This window comes from Corythoichthys intestinalis, chromosome 20 (assembly GCF_030265065.1).
Source record: "Corythoichthys intestinalis isolate RoL2023-P3 chromosome 20, ASM3026506v1, whole genome shotgun sequence".
In the NCBI taxonomy this organism is placed as follows: Eukaryota; Metazoa; Chordata; class Actinopteri; order Syngnathiformes; family Syngnathidae; genus Corythoichthys; species Corythoichthys intestinalis.
The window spans coordinates 10,040,120-10,054,056 of NC_080414.1; the positions used below are offsets into that span (position 1 = coordinate 10,040,120).

At 34.8% G+C, this 13,937-nt stretch overlaps 1 protein-coding gene across 1 annotated transcript in view; it reads left to right on the forward strand.

The window, feature by feature from the left end:
• The window catches only part of LOC130908916 (dipeptidyl aminopeptidase-like protein 6), a 174,604-nt gene that overhangs the window by 156,037 nt on the left and 4,630 nt on the right, over positions 1-13,937 (forward strand). The window contains exons 17-25 of the mRNA XM_057824854.1: positions 527-619; positions 4,437-4,544; positions 6,278-6,347; positions 7,397-7,591; positions 7,658-7,712; positions 8,148-8,247; positions 8,329-8,387; positions 8,457-8,529; positions 8,598-8,671. Coding sequence (XP_057680837.1) covers positions 527-619; positions 4,437-4,544; positions 6,278-6,347; positions 7,397-7,591; positions 7,658-7,712; positions 8,148-8,247; positions 8,329-8,387; positions 8,457-8,529; positions 8,598-8,671 — 827 coding nt within the window. The remainder of the gene's footprint in view (positions 1-526; positions 620-4,436; positions 4,545-6,277; positions 6,348-7,396; positions 7,592-7,657; positions 7,713-8,147; positions 8,248-8,328; positions 8,388-8,456; positions 8,530-8,597; positions 8,672-13,937) is intronic.

Below are 13,937 nucleotides of genomic sequence, written 5' to 3' on the forward strand. Positions count from 1 at the left end.
ACTTCTAGTTTCATTGGATTGGACGTCTATCAGCATCAACAGTTTCCATTTAGTTTAGAAAGTTTAGTCATCTTAATTCAATTGAAAACAGCAAAACAAATCAACAAAGCGAAGCTCTTAGCAAATTGGGAGCGCAAAGTCACACTTGATATGGTATCTGCGTTCGCTCGCCACGCTCTCTCCTTCCTCCCCGCCGTGACCGTGATGATGTCACGACTTTATCAAATCATTTTTACAAGCGTCCCGCCGAGAGCGGGGCGACGCGGACCTCCATTCACCCGGTGGCTGAAACGAAAGCGCTTTACGCGGAGGGAATCTCATTTAGAGGTCACGTGACAGGGAATGGGATTTCATGCTCTCCAATGGCAAATCTGCTGCATTGCACTTTAATCTGATATACCTACAGAAAGTCGAACGTGTCTTGTAATACAGTAGTACAGTCGTCGATCGCCGTCAATGGCGGCCAAGGAGTTTTAAAAGTAATGAAGTTTTCATTGTCAAGGTTTTCTTGTGATGTTTGATTTAGGGCCGGATGTGCCGTTCGTGTCCATCTATAAGACGCAGATGGATGAGGACGATGCGTATGGCGACGTTGGAGGCGAGATGGGGGACAGACAAAGTGAGTAGGAACGAAACGTGAACAGCAAGCCCTTATTTGGGAATAAAATAAAACTGAAAATTGATATTGGAATAAATTGTGGGCGGATAATGGCGTACCGCAAGCAACACGTCACTTCCGCTCATTAATATCCATGACATTAGCTACTGTTGCTAAGTAAGGACAAGCCACCGTTTGTCCCTAATAGGAAATGAATGGAAATCGTGTACGAAGATGTTTACAGAGCTAATCCTACCAATTCTCTCCCAAAATGATGTGCCTGGTGCCAAATTGACTGGCAAAGATGTGGAAGAACACAAAAATGTTCAGTTAAAGAGATGGCTTTAGTGTCGAAGGCTGAAAAAGACGAAAAAACGAGCCGACCTAAGCATAGCTTTAGCTTTTTTATCGACACGACTGACAATGACATTCTCCTGTTTCAACAAGCTATCCTTTACCATCAGCCCTGTCTTTCTTATATATCCTCTGGTTGTCCTACGTCTCTTACCGTTCTTGGGGGTAATTTAGTTAGCTTTGTGTAGCGATCGCAAATGCTACTCAGTGACAGCCAACGAACACTTTTAATTTTTTCATTGATAACACATCTTAATCCTATAATTTAGTTACACTTCCCCCTTACTAAAGTTGTTTTTTTATATATATAACAAAAACGGTAACAGTGGCAGTCAGATACCATTGTAATTCTTTTCAGGTCATTCATTGTCAGACAGAAGCAGTACGGCACAACGTTACGCTAAAAAAATAAGTTAAAAATATAAAAATGGCTTACCTCTTTGTCCTCTGAAAGACCATGCCAACCCAATATAATGTTTACTGCATTTGAAACGTGAATGGATTCGCCGAGCTGGTGTTAAAGTCCGCGCAAGTTGATTCGGTCTTCACATTTTTTCCTCCCGAGTTTTTGGTTTCCAGAAACGTATGAAGAAAACATCCTTCATGTGTCGTAATGTCTAGAGTCGTTTCTACAAGTTCCAAAAAAGCAATGTGTGATCGGCATGTTCGTTTTTGAAAGATTACCGGAGAAAAGTAGCACTTTTTACGTTGGGTCTATGCGAGGGCGGGTCTATAATGTCCCACTTCGGCTTTACTTCCGCTTTACGATGCGACGTCACGGTCTAAAAATAGCCTGCGTGCAGTACGCCATTGACTTGCTATTTGTCTTGCGTGTCTTGAAAGCATTACTAGCATACAGTTGGCAGGGGAAGCTAATTGGCTAACTATCGAGTGGAGATAGGATTGGTTGTACCACTACTGTACTACTTCATGTGAAATCCTGTTAATGTAGCAATTGGGCACTATCTGTTGGCCGAAATGTGCATTGCAGGAACAGGTCTCTTTGTGGCGCTAACGACAAAAGACATCTAAAATGTCTATATAGCATTTTTTATTGTTTTGAAAAGTAAATATATATTAAAAAAAATACCTCACAGAACTAACAATTTAAAAAAAATGCCTTGCAACACTTAGTTGTTTAAAAATGTCTAATGGTTTGTAAGAAAAACAAACAAAAAAACGAACCATATACTACATAGACTTTACTGGTCATGGTGTGATACAAGAAAACTCACATGAAGCAATCTAAATACCTTGCCCAGCATTGCCTCCACTTAATGTTGCAATAACGACATTAACATCGACCTTGCACGAGCGGATGTTTGTCCACACCGACGTAATCTGATTCCATCTCACAAAGGATGTGTTTTCATTAAATTACATGCGTCCGCAGGCAACATCAGCGCGTCGTAATCAAATTATTTAAGCGGGCGCCGTCGCGCTTGAACGGACGTCCGCTGTCTTTACATCACATTTACACCTGTCGCCGCTTCAAATCCAATACTTCCATTCGGTAGGATTCCATTTGGACAAAACGGCTGTTGTGTACGATTACCTAAACAAAATTTGACTGCAAAGCATTACATTTGTTCAACTGGAGTTCTTCAACTCATTTCAACATAGTTCCTAAGAACCTTATCTGAGATAAGATAGTGGTTAAAGCACTAGTTTGTGTTTAAGGGGCTCCTCGACTCATATAAATGACTCAGCATGGCTGTTTTTGTCTGATTGAAACTCCTCAACTCACTTTGTTATAGTCGAATGTTTTTAGATACTTCACCATTCAGTTGGATGAGGATGTGTCTCAAAACCTTTGACTGCAGATGTACTTTATTTGCCACCAAAAACGAACAAAGACGGTGGCAAAGCACTGCTTTTGCCCACCTGAAGCTCCTTGACTGACTTCAACTCAGTTCCTTGTCACCAAGATGGTTGCACAAACTACTTTTGTGTATAATAAAAAGCTTAACTCACCTCATAAAGGGCATTGGCACAAAAACATCACAAGATGGCAGTAAAACTACTTTTCATGAAGACTAAGCACAACTTTAGTCCAGAGGAAGCGCTTCATCTCACATCAACATAGTTTTTTGCACCGAGATGTTAGCAAAACACTACTTTTGCCCAGCTGAAACTCCTTGACTAACTTTAACTTAGTTCCGTACCACTAAGATGTTTGCAGAACACTATTTTTGTCTTTAGTAAAAAAGCTTCTCAACTGAATTCAACATAGTTCATGGCACCAAGCTAGTGAAACTCACTTAATTAAAGTGTATTGGCGAAAAAAAAAAAAAAACACCTCAAGATGGCAGCATAATCCTACTTTTTCATGTAGACTAAGCACTAGTTTAGTCCAGAGGAAGCACCTTATCTCACTTGAACATAGTTCTTAGCACGGAGGTGGTAGCAAAACACTACTTTTGCCCGGCTGGAGCTTGCTGACTAACTTCAACTTAGTTCCTTGCCACCAAGATGTTAACAAACAATATTTTTGTCTTTAATTTTTTTTTTAAAAAAATCTCAACTTACTTTAACATAGTTCATGGCACCAAGCTAGCAAAACTCACTTCAATATTGTGTATTGGCACCAAAATACCACAGGATGGCAGTAAAACTACTTATGAGGACTAAGCACTACTTTGGTGTAGAGGAAGCTCCTCATCTCACTTTGACATAGTTCTTGGCACTGAGATGTTAGCAAACATTACTTTTTGTGTAAAGAAACACTCTTCAACACACTTCAATATCGCTCTTTGGCATCTTTGGCACCTCATCTCACTTGAACATAGTTCTTGGCTAAGAGATGGTAGCAAAGCACTACTTTTGCCCAGCTGAAGCTCCTTGGCTAACTTCAACTTAGTTCCTTGCCACCAAGATGTTTACAAAAACTATTTTTGTGTTTAATTTAAAAAAAAACTTCTCAACTCACTTCAACATAGTTCATGGCACTAAGCTACCAAAACTCACTTCAATATAGTGCATTTGCACCAAAATATCACAGGATGGCAGTAAAACTACTTTTAATAATGAAACTAAGCACTACTTTGGTGCCGAGGAAGCTCCTCATCTCACTTCAACACAGTTCTTGGCACCGAGACGGTAGCCAAACACTACTTTTGCCCAGCTGAAGCTCCTTGACTAACTTCAACTTAGTTCCTTGCCACAACGATGTTTGCAAAACACAATTTTTGTCTTTAATAAAAAAAAGCATCTCAACTCACTTCAACATAGTTCATGGTACCACAGGATGGCAGTAAAACTACTTTTCATATAGACTAAGCACTACTTTGATGCAGAGGAAGCTCCTCATCTCACTTCAACATAATTCTTGGCACTGAGATGTTAGGAAAGCATTACTTTTACATTAGTTCAATATCGCTCTTCTGCATTAAAACTGTGCTTAAAAACTGCTTAAAAACAATAATAGGTGAAGTTTGAAGTCCAATAGCTATTTTTATGTGACGTTTTGTACTTTTTCGGTCAGGTATGGTGGAGGTCCACAAACTGGAGAGCAATGACGTGCTTAGGCAGACGCTGGACAACATGCAGATGCCCGTCACGGAGTACCAGGAGATCAACATAGACGACTACAGTAGGCGGCATCCCTTTAAACTTTTCATGCACGAATTAGGATTTCTTTCCTAAATGTTTTTATTATGTCAAATTTGCGGCCCAAAAGCCAGTATTTTGCGGACCCCAGATGAGCAGATGTAAATAACAATCAAAATTCATGTTCTGTGCTAATTATTTCTTCAGTTACTGTTCCAGAAGTTTCATTAATTGCTAGTTATGGTATTTGGTAACACTTTATTTGACATTGGCGCAACAAGACTGTCATAAGAACACCATACTTATGACACTGCCATGAGCATTAATGAATGCTTATAACCAGGGGTGCACATAAGTGGTCCGCATGCGCGCATGCGTACTGGACGTAGACAAGCGCGCTGGCCCTCAACGGCTTCCATACGCTTTTGCGTGCCGATGGCTAACCACTGTATTTGCGGAGGACACAAGAAAATAACTTCTCAAAATGTCGAAGAGGCAGGCCACACTGAGTAATTACTTCCGTGTTCCCCCAACCCCGTCAAAAGACAGACAGACGACAGAGACGTCACCGGAGCTACCGAAAAAAAGGACTTTTGCTGGCAAGAAGCAAATGATGCTCGCACGGAAATGCGGTACAAAATGAAATGCGGTACAAAATGTGCCGTGAGAATCCCAATGTCGCCGATAAGAGCAGCGCATTTTATGTAGGGTCAAAGAATTTCAGCCATCCAAACTTTGAAAACCCACGGAAAAAACAGAGAACATGTGGCAATTAAGCAAACTATCGATGTCAAACAGGACCCCACTCGCCCTATGGACAAGTGGCGGAATAAAGGTAATGAACAACGACATGCACTGACAAACGTGTTTTTGCTCGCATTTTACAAAGCTAAACATGCACGTTCAATGAGGTCTTATGAGGAGGACATCCCACTTTTAAAAAGGTTTGGAGTTAATGTGGGAGCCGCATAATGCCCTTTATTTTGAATTGGTGCTTTTTATTTCTTTACATTTCACTTCAAAGTAATGGCAATTTTGTTGTGCCATTTGATGTTAATCAAGCATTAACTGTTAATATAATTAATTAAAGTTAATTGGTTCTAAGTAAAGCTTGTCATAAATTTATCGCATCAGGCGGGTTGGCTCTCAAGCTCAATGAGGACCAAGTCACATCTCCAGGTCCTCCTCTGAGAACCTGGGCAAAAAAATTATGTGGACCCCTGCTTATAACAGTAATTTAGTGTTATCTTTCAAATTATCTCACTTTTGAATGGATGTAAAAGATCCAAAACGGATGGAGTTAGTGACATAATTTTGGCACATGACACTTAATGACAAAACCATTCAGTAATTCCCAAGACAGTGTCATGTCATAATTATGACGGTCTTATGACAGTCTTATGTTGCCGCTGTCAAATAAAGTGTTACCTATTAACCCAAATAATTCCAAATAGTCCGAAAATTACAGTAAGTAAAAAAAGAAACACACATTTTTTAAAAAGGCATGCGTTCAAAACTTCCATGCATTCTATATTAATAAAACAAATTTCTAATAAACTGAAAAAAAAGTCAAATTTGTGTGGCCGTGCTCTGTGTGTTTTTGCTCTTAGAATTCTTTTTTTGGTGTGTTCTCACTACCTTGACTCTTTGTCCACCATTGACAGCAATAGATGTACAATATGTTTCAACTGGGAGGGGCTAGTATTGCCGTCAATAGCTGTTTTCAACATCAATTTCCCCCTTATGCTAACTACCACAACGCATTTTCTTCCTCAGCTTTGTCGATGCAGATCCTCAAACCCGCTGGTTTCATGGAGACGTCGCACTACCCTTTGATGCTCATCATGTAAGCGCTTGCACATAAACCGCAAATCTCGACCACTGCCTCACAAAGTTATTAGGGTTGTTCTGATCATGTTTTTTTGCTCCCGATCCGATCCCGATCGTTTTAGTTTGAGTATCTGCCGATCCCGATATTTCCCAATCCGATTACTTTTTTTTGCTCCCGATTCAATTCCAATCATTCCCGATAATTTTTCCCGATCATATACATTTTGGCAATGCATTAAGAAAAAAATGAATAAACCTCGGACGAATATATACATTCAACATACAGTACATAAGTACTGTATTTGTTTATTATGACAATAAATCCTCAAGATGGCATTTACATTATTAACATTCTTTCTGTGAGAGGGATCCACTGATAGAAAGACTTGTGACCTTGTATATTGTGACTAAATATTGCCATCTAGTGTATTTGTTGAGCTTTCAGTAAATGATGCTGTAGCCATGCCCAAACGCATGATGGGAAGTGGAACCATGACTGTGCGTAGTGCTGCCAATTGATATATCTTCTCTGCGTTGGGAAATAACATAAGGTGTTAAGAAAAAGATCAATTGCTACCTTGCTTCCCTACATTGCTTCCCATGATATTTCTAATCGTAGGGAGAGGGATTGCTTTAGCCAATAAAAAAAAGGCTCCAAAGGCTGCTAAAATTCACTCTACTCATTTTACGCTGCCTTTTATCTCTCTATATAGGTTAAACAGCGCCATTACAGATTGAGTGCGACAATGCGTGAGTGGATTGTGCAGCGCATGCATTAATTGCGTTAAATATTTTAACGTGATACATTTTTTTAAAAATTAATTACCGCCGTTATCGGGATAAATTTGATAACCCTACCTTAAGCCTAAACTAAAGACTCTGGATGAGTGTAACATATTATGTCTGTAACGTTAAATACAATTAGAAAACGATTTAATTAAAAAATATATATTAAAAAAAGGCATGCCCGATATTTTTTTGCCGATTCCGATACTTTGAAAATGACGTGATCGTACCGATCGATCGGGTCCGATCATCTCTAAAAGTTATATCATTCCTGTATAGCGATAGCACCCCCGGCGGCCAGAGCGTGTCGGAACAGTTCCGCGTCGACTGGGCCACGGTGCTGGTGAGCAGCTTTGGCGCGGTGGTGGTGCGCTGCGACGGGCGTGGGAGCGGATTCCAAGGTACCAACTTGCTGCATCGGGTCCAGAAGAGGCCCGGGGTTCTAGAAGAGCACGACCAACGCGAGGCTATCAAGTATGACGAGACAAAGCGAGCGTGAAAAAAAAAAAAGGACCAAATATGACTCTGTGTTTCTCGTAGCGTTATTCTGAAGGAGCCTTACATTGACAAGACAAGAGTGGGAGTTTTTGGGAAGGTGAGTTTAAGTGGTTGGTTGCCATGGACGGCGATAGACGTCCAATCTTTAGTTGAACATTTAACACACAGATAGAGAACATAAAGTAACTGTAATCCTACTTTTGGCTCTCTCATGAAGTAATTCAAATCATAAAAAAGAGCACATTAGGAGCATAAAATGGATGGAAAATATTGTACAGCAGTGATAATGGTAAGCGGGCTCCCTCTAGTGGTTTGTGAAAGAACCACTGGTACAGTTTACAAAAATTGGATAAACTTTTTTAGTACTTAAAGTTGAAACTTTTGAAGCATTTCACAACTTTTTATTTCCTGTCATATTTTGGCAAAGATTTTTCCCCCAAAAGTAGACATTTAATTGAAGTCATTATTGTCAGAATGTTTGGCACGTAGGCTATTTATTAAAAATGTATTCTTTCATTTGAATGTTTACCAGGAATACGGCGGTTACGTGACCAGCTTGTTACTCAGCGGCGACCAATCTCCTGCCAGATGCGGCGCCGTCCTGTCGCCCATCACAGATTTTGAATTATATGGTGAGGCTCATTTTTTTAAATGCAACTGTCATTTATGGACTCGTTGAAAGCGAATGGTAAGTCTGTTTTCTTTTCTTTCAGCTTCCGCTTTTTCCGAGCGTTACTTGGGGATGCCCAAACCCGACCCCCGGGCTTACGCGGTAAATGAGCTGACTTTTTTTTTTTTTTAATCGTCATCTGTTTTTACTCGGTGCTGTTTTCCTGTTTAGATGTCCAACTTAGCACACCGAGCGGCTCAGTTCCTGGACAAGAAATTTCTCATTGTCCACCCGACGGCGGACGGTAAGAAAATGAAGTCCCGGCTTTGGAAGATGCCCGACCTGCGTGACTCTTGTGGTCTTTTTTTGCAGAAAAAGTTCACTTCCAGCATTCAGCCAAACTCATCGCTCAACTCATCCACGAGAAGGCAAACTACACCTTACAGGTAACTGACAGGTTGGCATACGACATGTTACAAGTAAGGTTGCACTGCTGTACAATGATAAAAAGAAACTGATAACAAATAGATGAACGTAAAATGGGAGAAAAAAAATCCCTAAACTTGAATATAATGTATAAATGGTTGTATTTTTTTTCTTATTATACATGGTCATTTTTTTGTGAACAATACGTTTTTTTGGTATAGAAAAATTAGCCTAGCGCTATGTGGTCGTTTTTTATGACAAAATATACCCTCTTACACATGGTCATTTTTTTTGTAAAAGGAACCCTTACTATACATGGTCGTTTTTTGTTAAAAAAAAAAAAAAAAAAAAAAAACTTCGTATACATTGTCGTTTAATGTAAAAAAAAAAATTTAAAAAAAAAAACTATACATGGTTGTGTTTTGTAAAACAATGCCTTACTGTACTTGGTTCGTTAAAAAAAAAAAAAAAACGTGACCGATACCTTTTGTAAAAAAACGCCTCACAATACAAGGTCGTTTTTTTTTTTTTTTTTTTTTTTGTAAAAAGAACCCTTAGTATACATGGTCGTTTTTTGTAAAAATAAAAAAACATGACCTATACATGGTCGTGCTTTGTAAAAAAAAAAAAATGCCTTACTATACTTGGTTCTTAAAAAAAAAAAAAAAAAAACGTGACCTATACATGGTCGTGTTTTGTAAAAAACGCCTTACTGTACATTGTTGTTGTTGTTGTTGTGCAAAAAAGAGCCCTTACTATACATGACCGTTTTTCGTTTAAAAAAAAAAAAAAAAACGTGAACTATACATGGTCGTTCTTTGTTTAAAAAAAAAAAAAAACGTATTCGTATACATTGTCGTTTTTTGTAATAATAAAAAGACATGAACTACATCTGGTTGTGTTTTGTAAAAAAAAAAAAAATGCCTTACTAAACGTGGTTGTATGAAAAAAAAATACGTGACCTAGACATGGTCGTGTTTTGTAAAAAACGCTTTACTCTACATGGTCGTTCTTTGTAAATACATGAATAAATTAACAAATAATGTAAAAAAAAAAAAAGCCTTACTATACATGGTCATTCTTTGTTAAAAATAAATAAAAACGTGACCCATACATGGTAGTGTTTTGTTAAAAAAAAAAAAAAAAAACAACCTTACTAAACATGGTCATTCTTTGTAAAAAGACAAAATGTAGAAAAACAGGACCTGTAAATGGTTATTTTATGTAAAAAAAAAATAACAATAAAAAATTAAATAGTAAGAAACGCCTTAATAATCATGGTCATCTTATGTAAAAAAAAAAGAAAAAGAAAAAAAGTGACCCATACATTGTCGTGTTTGTAAAAAAACGCCTTACTATAAGTGGTCGCTTTATGTAAATAAAAAAGTTTAAAAAAAAAAAAAAAAAAAAAACACCTTACTATTAGTGGTCATTCTCTGTAAAAAATAAATAAATAAAAACCCACACTATACGCTGGCGTTTTTTGTATCAAAAAAAAAAAAAAAAAGCCTTAGTATACATTGTCGTTTTTTGTAAAAATAAAAAACCATGAACTATGTTCGTGTTTTGTAAAAAAATGTCTTACTATACTTTGTTCTTTGAAAAAAAAAACACGTGACATATACGTTTTTTTGGGGGTTTTTTTGTAAAAAGAACCCTTTGTGTACATTGTGTTTTTTGTAAAAATAAAAAAACATGAACTATACATGGTGGTGTTTTGTTAAAAAAAAAAAAGCTTTACTGTACTTGGTTCTTTGAAAAAACAAAAAAAAGTCGCCTATACATGGTGGTGTTTTGTAAAAAAGGCCATTGTCGTTTTTTTTTGTTTTTTATAGAAATAACCCTTACTATACATGTTTGTTTTTTTGGAAAAAAAAACAAACAAATAAATAAACGTGATCTATACATGCTTATTCTTTGTTTAAAGAAAAAAAAAAAACGCCTTAGTTTACATTGTCGTATTTTGTAAAGATAAAAAAAACGAACTATACATGGTCGGGTTTTGTTAAAAAAAAAAAAAAAAACTTACTTATATACGTGGTTCTTTAAAAAAAAAAAAAAAACGCATGACCTAGACATGGTCGTGTTTTGTAAAAAAAAAACCGCCTTACTATACATGGTCGTTTTTTTGTAAATACATGAATAATTTAATAAATAATGTTAAAAAAAAAAAAAGCCTTACTATGCATGGTCGTTTTTTTGGTTAAAAAATAAATAAATAAAAAAAAACGCCTTACTATACTTGGTCGTTCTTTGTAAAGAGAAAAAATGTAAAAAAAACATGACAACAACCTGACCTATACCTCACTTTGTAAAAACTAAAAAACACGTTAAAACATTACAAAAAAAAACATTACTGTACGTGGTCATTTTTTGTAAAAAAAAAAAAAAAAAAAGACGTGACCTGTACATTGGCGTGTTTTGTAAAAAAACGCCTTACTATACGTGGTCGCTTTTTGTAAGGAAAAAGTTTTAAAAAATACAAAAAAAAAAGTCTGGTTGTAGGAAATAAACGTGACCAATATATGGTCTTGTTTTGTAAAGAAAAACACTACTATACATGGTCATGCTTTGTAAAAAAAAAAAGACGTGTACATTGTCGTGTTTTGTAAAAAAAAAAAAAAAAAACCTTCTGTACGCTGTCGCTTTTTGTAAAAATAAATAAAAAATGTAAAAAAAAAAATACACCATACTATACATGGCCGTGTTTTGTAAAAAAAAAAAAAAAAAACTACTGTACGCTGTCGTTTTTTGTAAAAATAAATAAAAAATGTAAAAAAAAAAATAAAAAAAATACACCTTACTATACATGGCCGTGTTTTGTAAAAAAAAAAAAAAAAAAAACTACGCGGTCGTTTTTTGTAAAAAATAAAAAATTGATTTTAAAAATTAAAAAAACGTCACCTATAGGCCTACATGGTCTCGTTTTGTAAATTTGAGAAAAAAAATTGTAAGAAACGCCTAAAACGTGGTTGCTTTTTCTCAGGGAAAAAAAAAAACGTCTACTATACATGTTTGTTTTTAAAAAAACAACCTGACCTATACATGGTCTCACTTTGTAAAAACTAAAAAAACACATTAAAACATTACAAAAAAAAAAATTTACTGTACGTGGTCATTTTTTGTAAAAAAAAAAAAAAAAAAAAAAAGTAAAAATATCGCCTTACTATACATGGTCATGCTTTGTAAAAAAAAAAAAAAAAAAAAAAAAAAAAAAAAAAAGAGAGAAGTGACCTGTACATTGCTGTGTTTTGTAAAAAACAAACGCGTTAGTGTACATGGTCGTTTTTTTGTTTAAAAAAAAAAAAAAAAAAAAGTTAAAAGACGCCTCACTATAGAGTCATTTTTTGTAAAAGATAAAACGCATTACTATACATGGTCGTTTTTGTAAAAAAAAAAAAAAAAAAAAAAGCCTTATTATACATGGTCGTGTTTTGTAAAAAAAAAAAACGCCTTACTATACATGGTCGTTTTTTTGTATAATACATGAATAATTTAATATATAATGTAAAAAAAAAAAAGCCTTACTATGCATGGTCGATTTTGTAAAAAAATGCCTTACTGTACTTGGTTCTTTAAAAAAAACAAAAAAAAATCGTCACCTATACATGGTGGTGTTTTGTAAAAAAGGCCTTACTATACATCGTTGTTTTTTTTTTTTGTAGAAATAACCCTTACTATACATGGTCGTTTTTTTTGGTTAAAAAAAAAAAAAGTGTAAAAAAACGCTTTACATGGTCGTTTTTATAAAGAGAAAAAATGTAAAAAACATGACCTGTAAAAAAATAAACACATTAGTGTACGTAGTCGTTTTTTGTAAAAAAAAAAAAAAAAAAAAAGTAAAAAAACGCCTCACTACACACATTTTTTGTAAAAGATAAAACACATTACTATACATGGTCGTTTTTGTAATTAAAAAAAAAAAAAAAAAAAAAAAAAAGCCTTATTATACATTGTCGTGTTTTGTAAAAAAAAAACGCCTTACTATACGTGGTCGCTTTTTGTAAGGAAATTTTTTTTCTTTTTTTAAATGCCTTACTATACGTCGTTCTTTAAAAAAACAAAAAAAACGCGTGACCTAGACATGGTCGTGTTTTGTAAAAAAAAACGCCTTACTATACATGGTCTTTTTTTGTAAATACATGAATAATTTAATAAATAATGTTTTTTTTTTTTTTTTTTTTTAAAGTGTAAAAAACGCATTATATACATGGTCATTCTTTGTTAAAAATAAGTAACTTAAAAACGTGACCCATACATGGTATTGTTTTGTAAAAAAAAAAACAAAAAAAAAACGCCTTACTATACATGGTCGTTCTTTGTAAAGAGAAAAAAATGTAAAAAACATGACCTGTAAAAAATAAACACGTTAGTGTACATGGTCATTTTTTGTAAAAAAAAAAAAAAAAAAAAAAAAGACAAAAAAACCCCGCCTTATTATACATTGTCGTGTTTTGTAAAAAAACGCCTTACCATACGTGGTCGCTTTTTGTAATGAAATTTTTTTTTTTTTTTTTTTAAACATCTGACTATACAAGGTACAAAAAAAAGTAAAAAACCTGACCTACAGGCCAACATGGTCTCATTTTGTAAATTTAAAAAAAGTGTCAGAAACGCAGAAATGGCCGTGTTTTGTAAAAAAAAAAAAAAAAAAAAAAAAAAAGTGACTCTTATACATGGTCTCATTTTGTAAAAAACACTACTATACGTGGTCATTTTTTGTAAAAAAATAGATCAATAATATAAAAAAAAATCCTGCCTTACTATACATGGTCATGCTTTGTTTACAAAGCATGACCATGTTTTTTTTCTGAGAAAACAAAAAAAAAGTAAAAAACGTGACATAGGCCTACATGGTCTCGTTTTGTAAATTTAAAAAAATTGTAAGAAACGCCTTACTATACATGGCCGTGTTTTGTAAAAAATAAAACACTACTGTACGTGGTTTTTTTGTAAAAATAAATAAAAAATGTAAATAAAAAAAAATACACCTTACTTTACATGGCCGTGTTTTGTAAAAAAAAAAAAAAAAAACTATACGCGGTCGTTTTTCTTGTTGCAAAAAATAATAAATGGATTAAAAAAAAAAACGTAACCTATAGGCCTACATGGTCTCGTTTTGTAAATTTGAAAAAAAATTGTAAGAAACACCTTAAACGTGGTTGCTTTTTGTCAGGAATACATTTTTTTTTGAAAAAAAACAAAAACAAAAAACGTCTACTATACATGTTTGTTTTTAAAAAAAAAAACACCTGAGCTATACATGGCCTCGTTTTGTAAAAACTA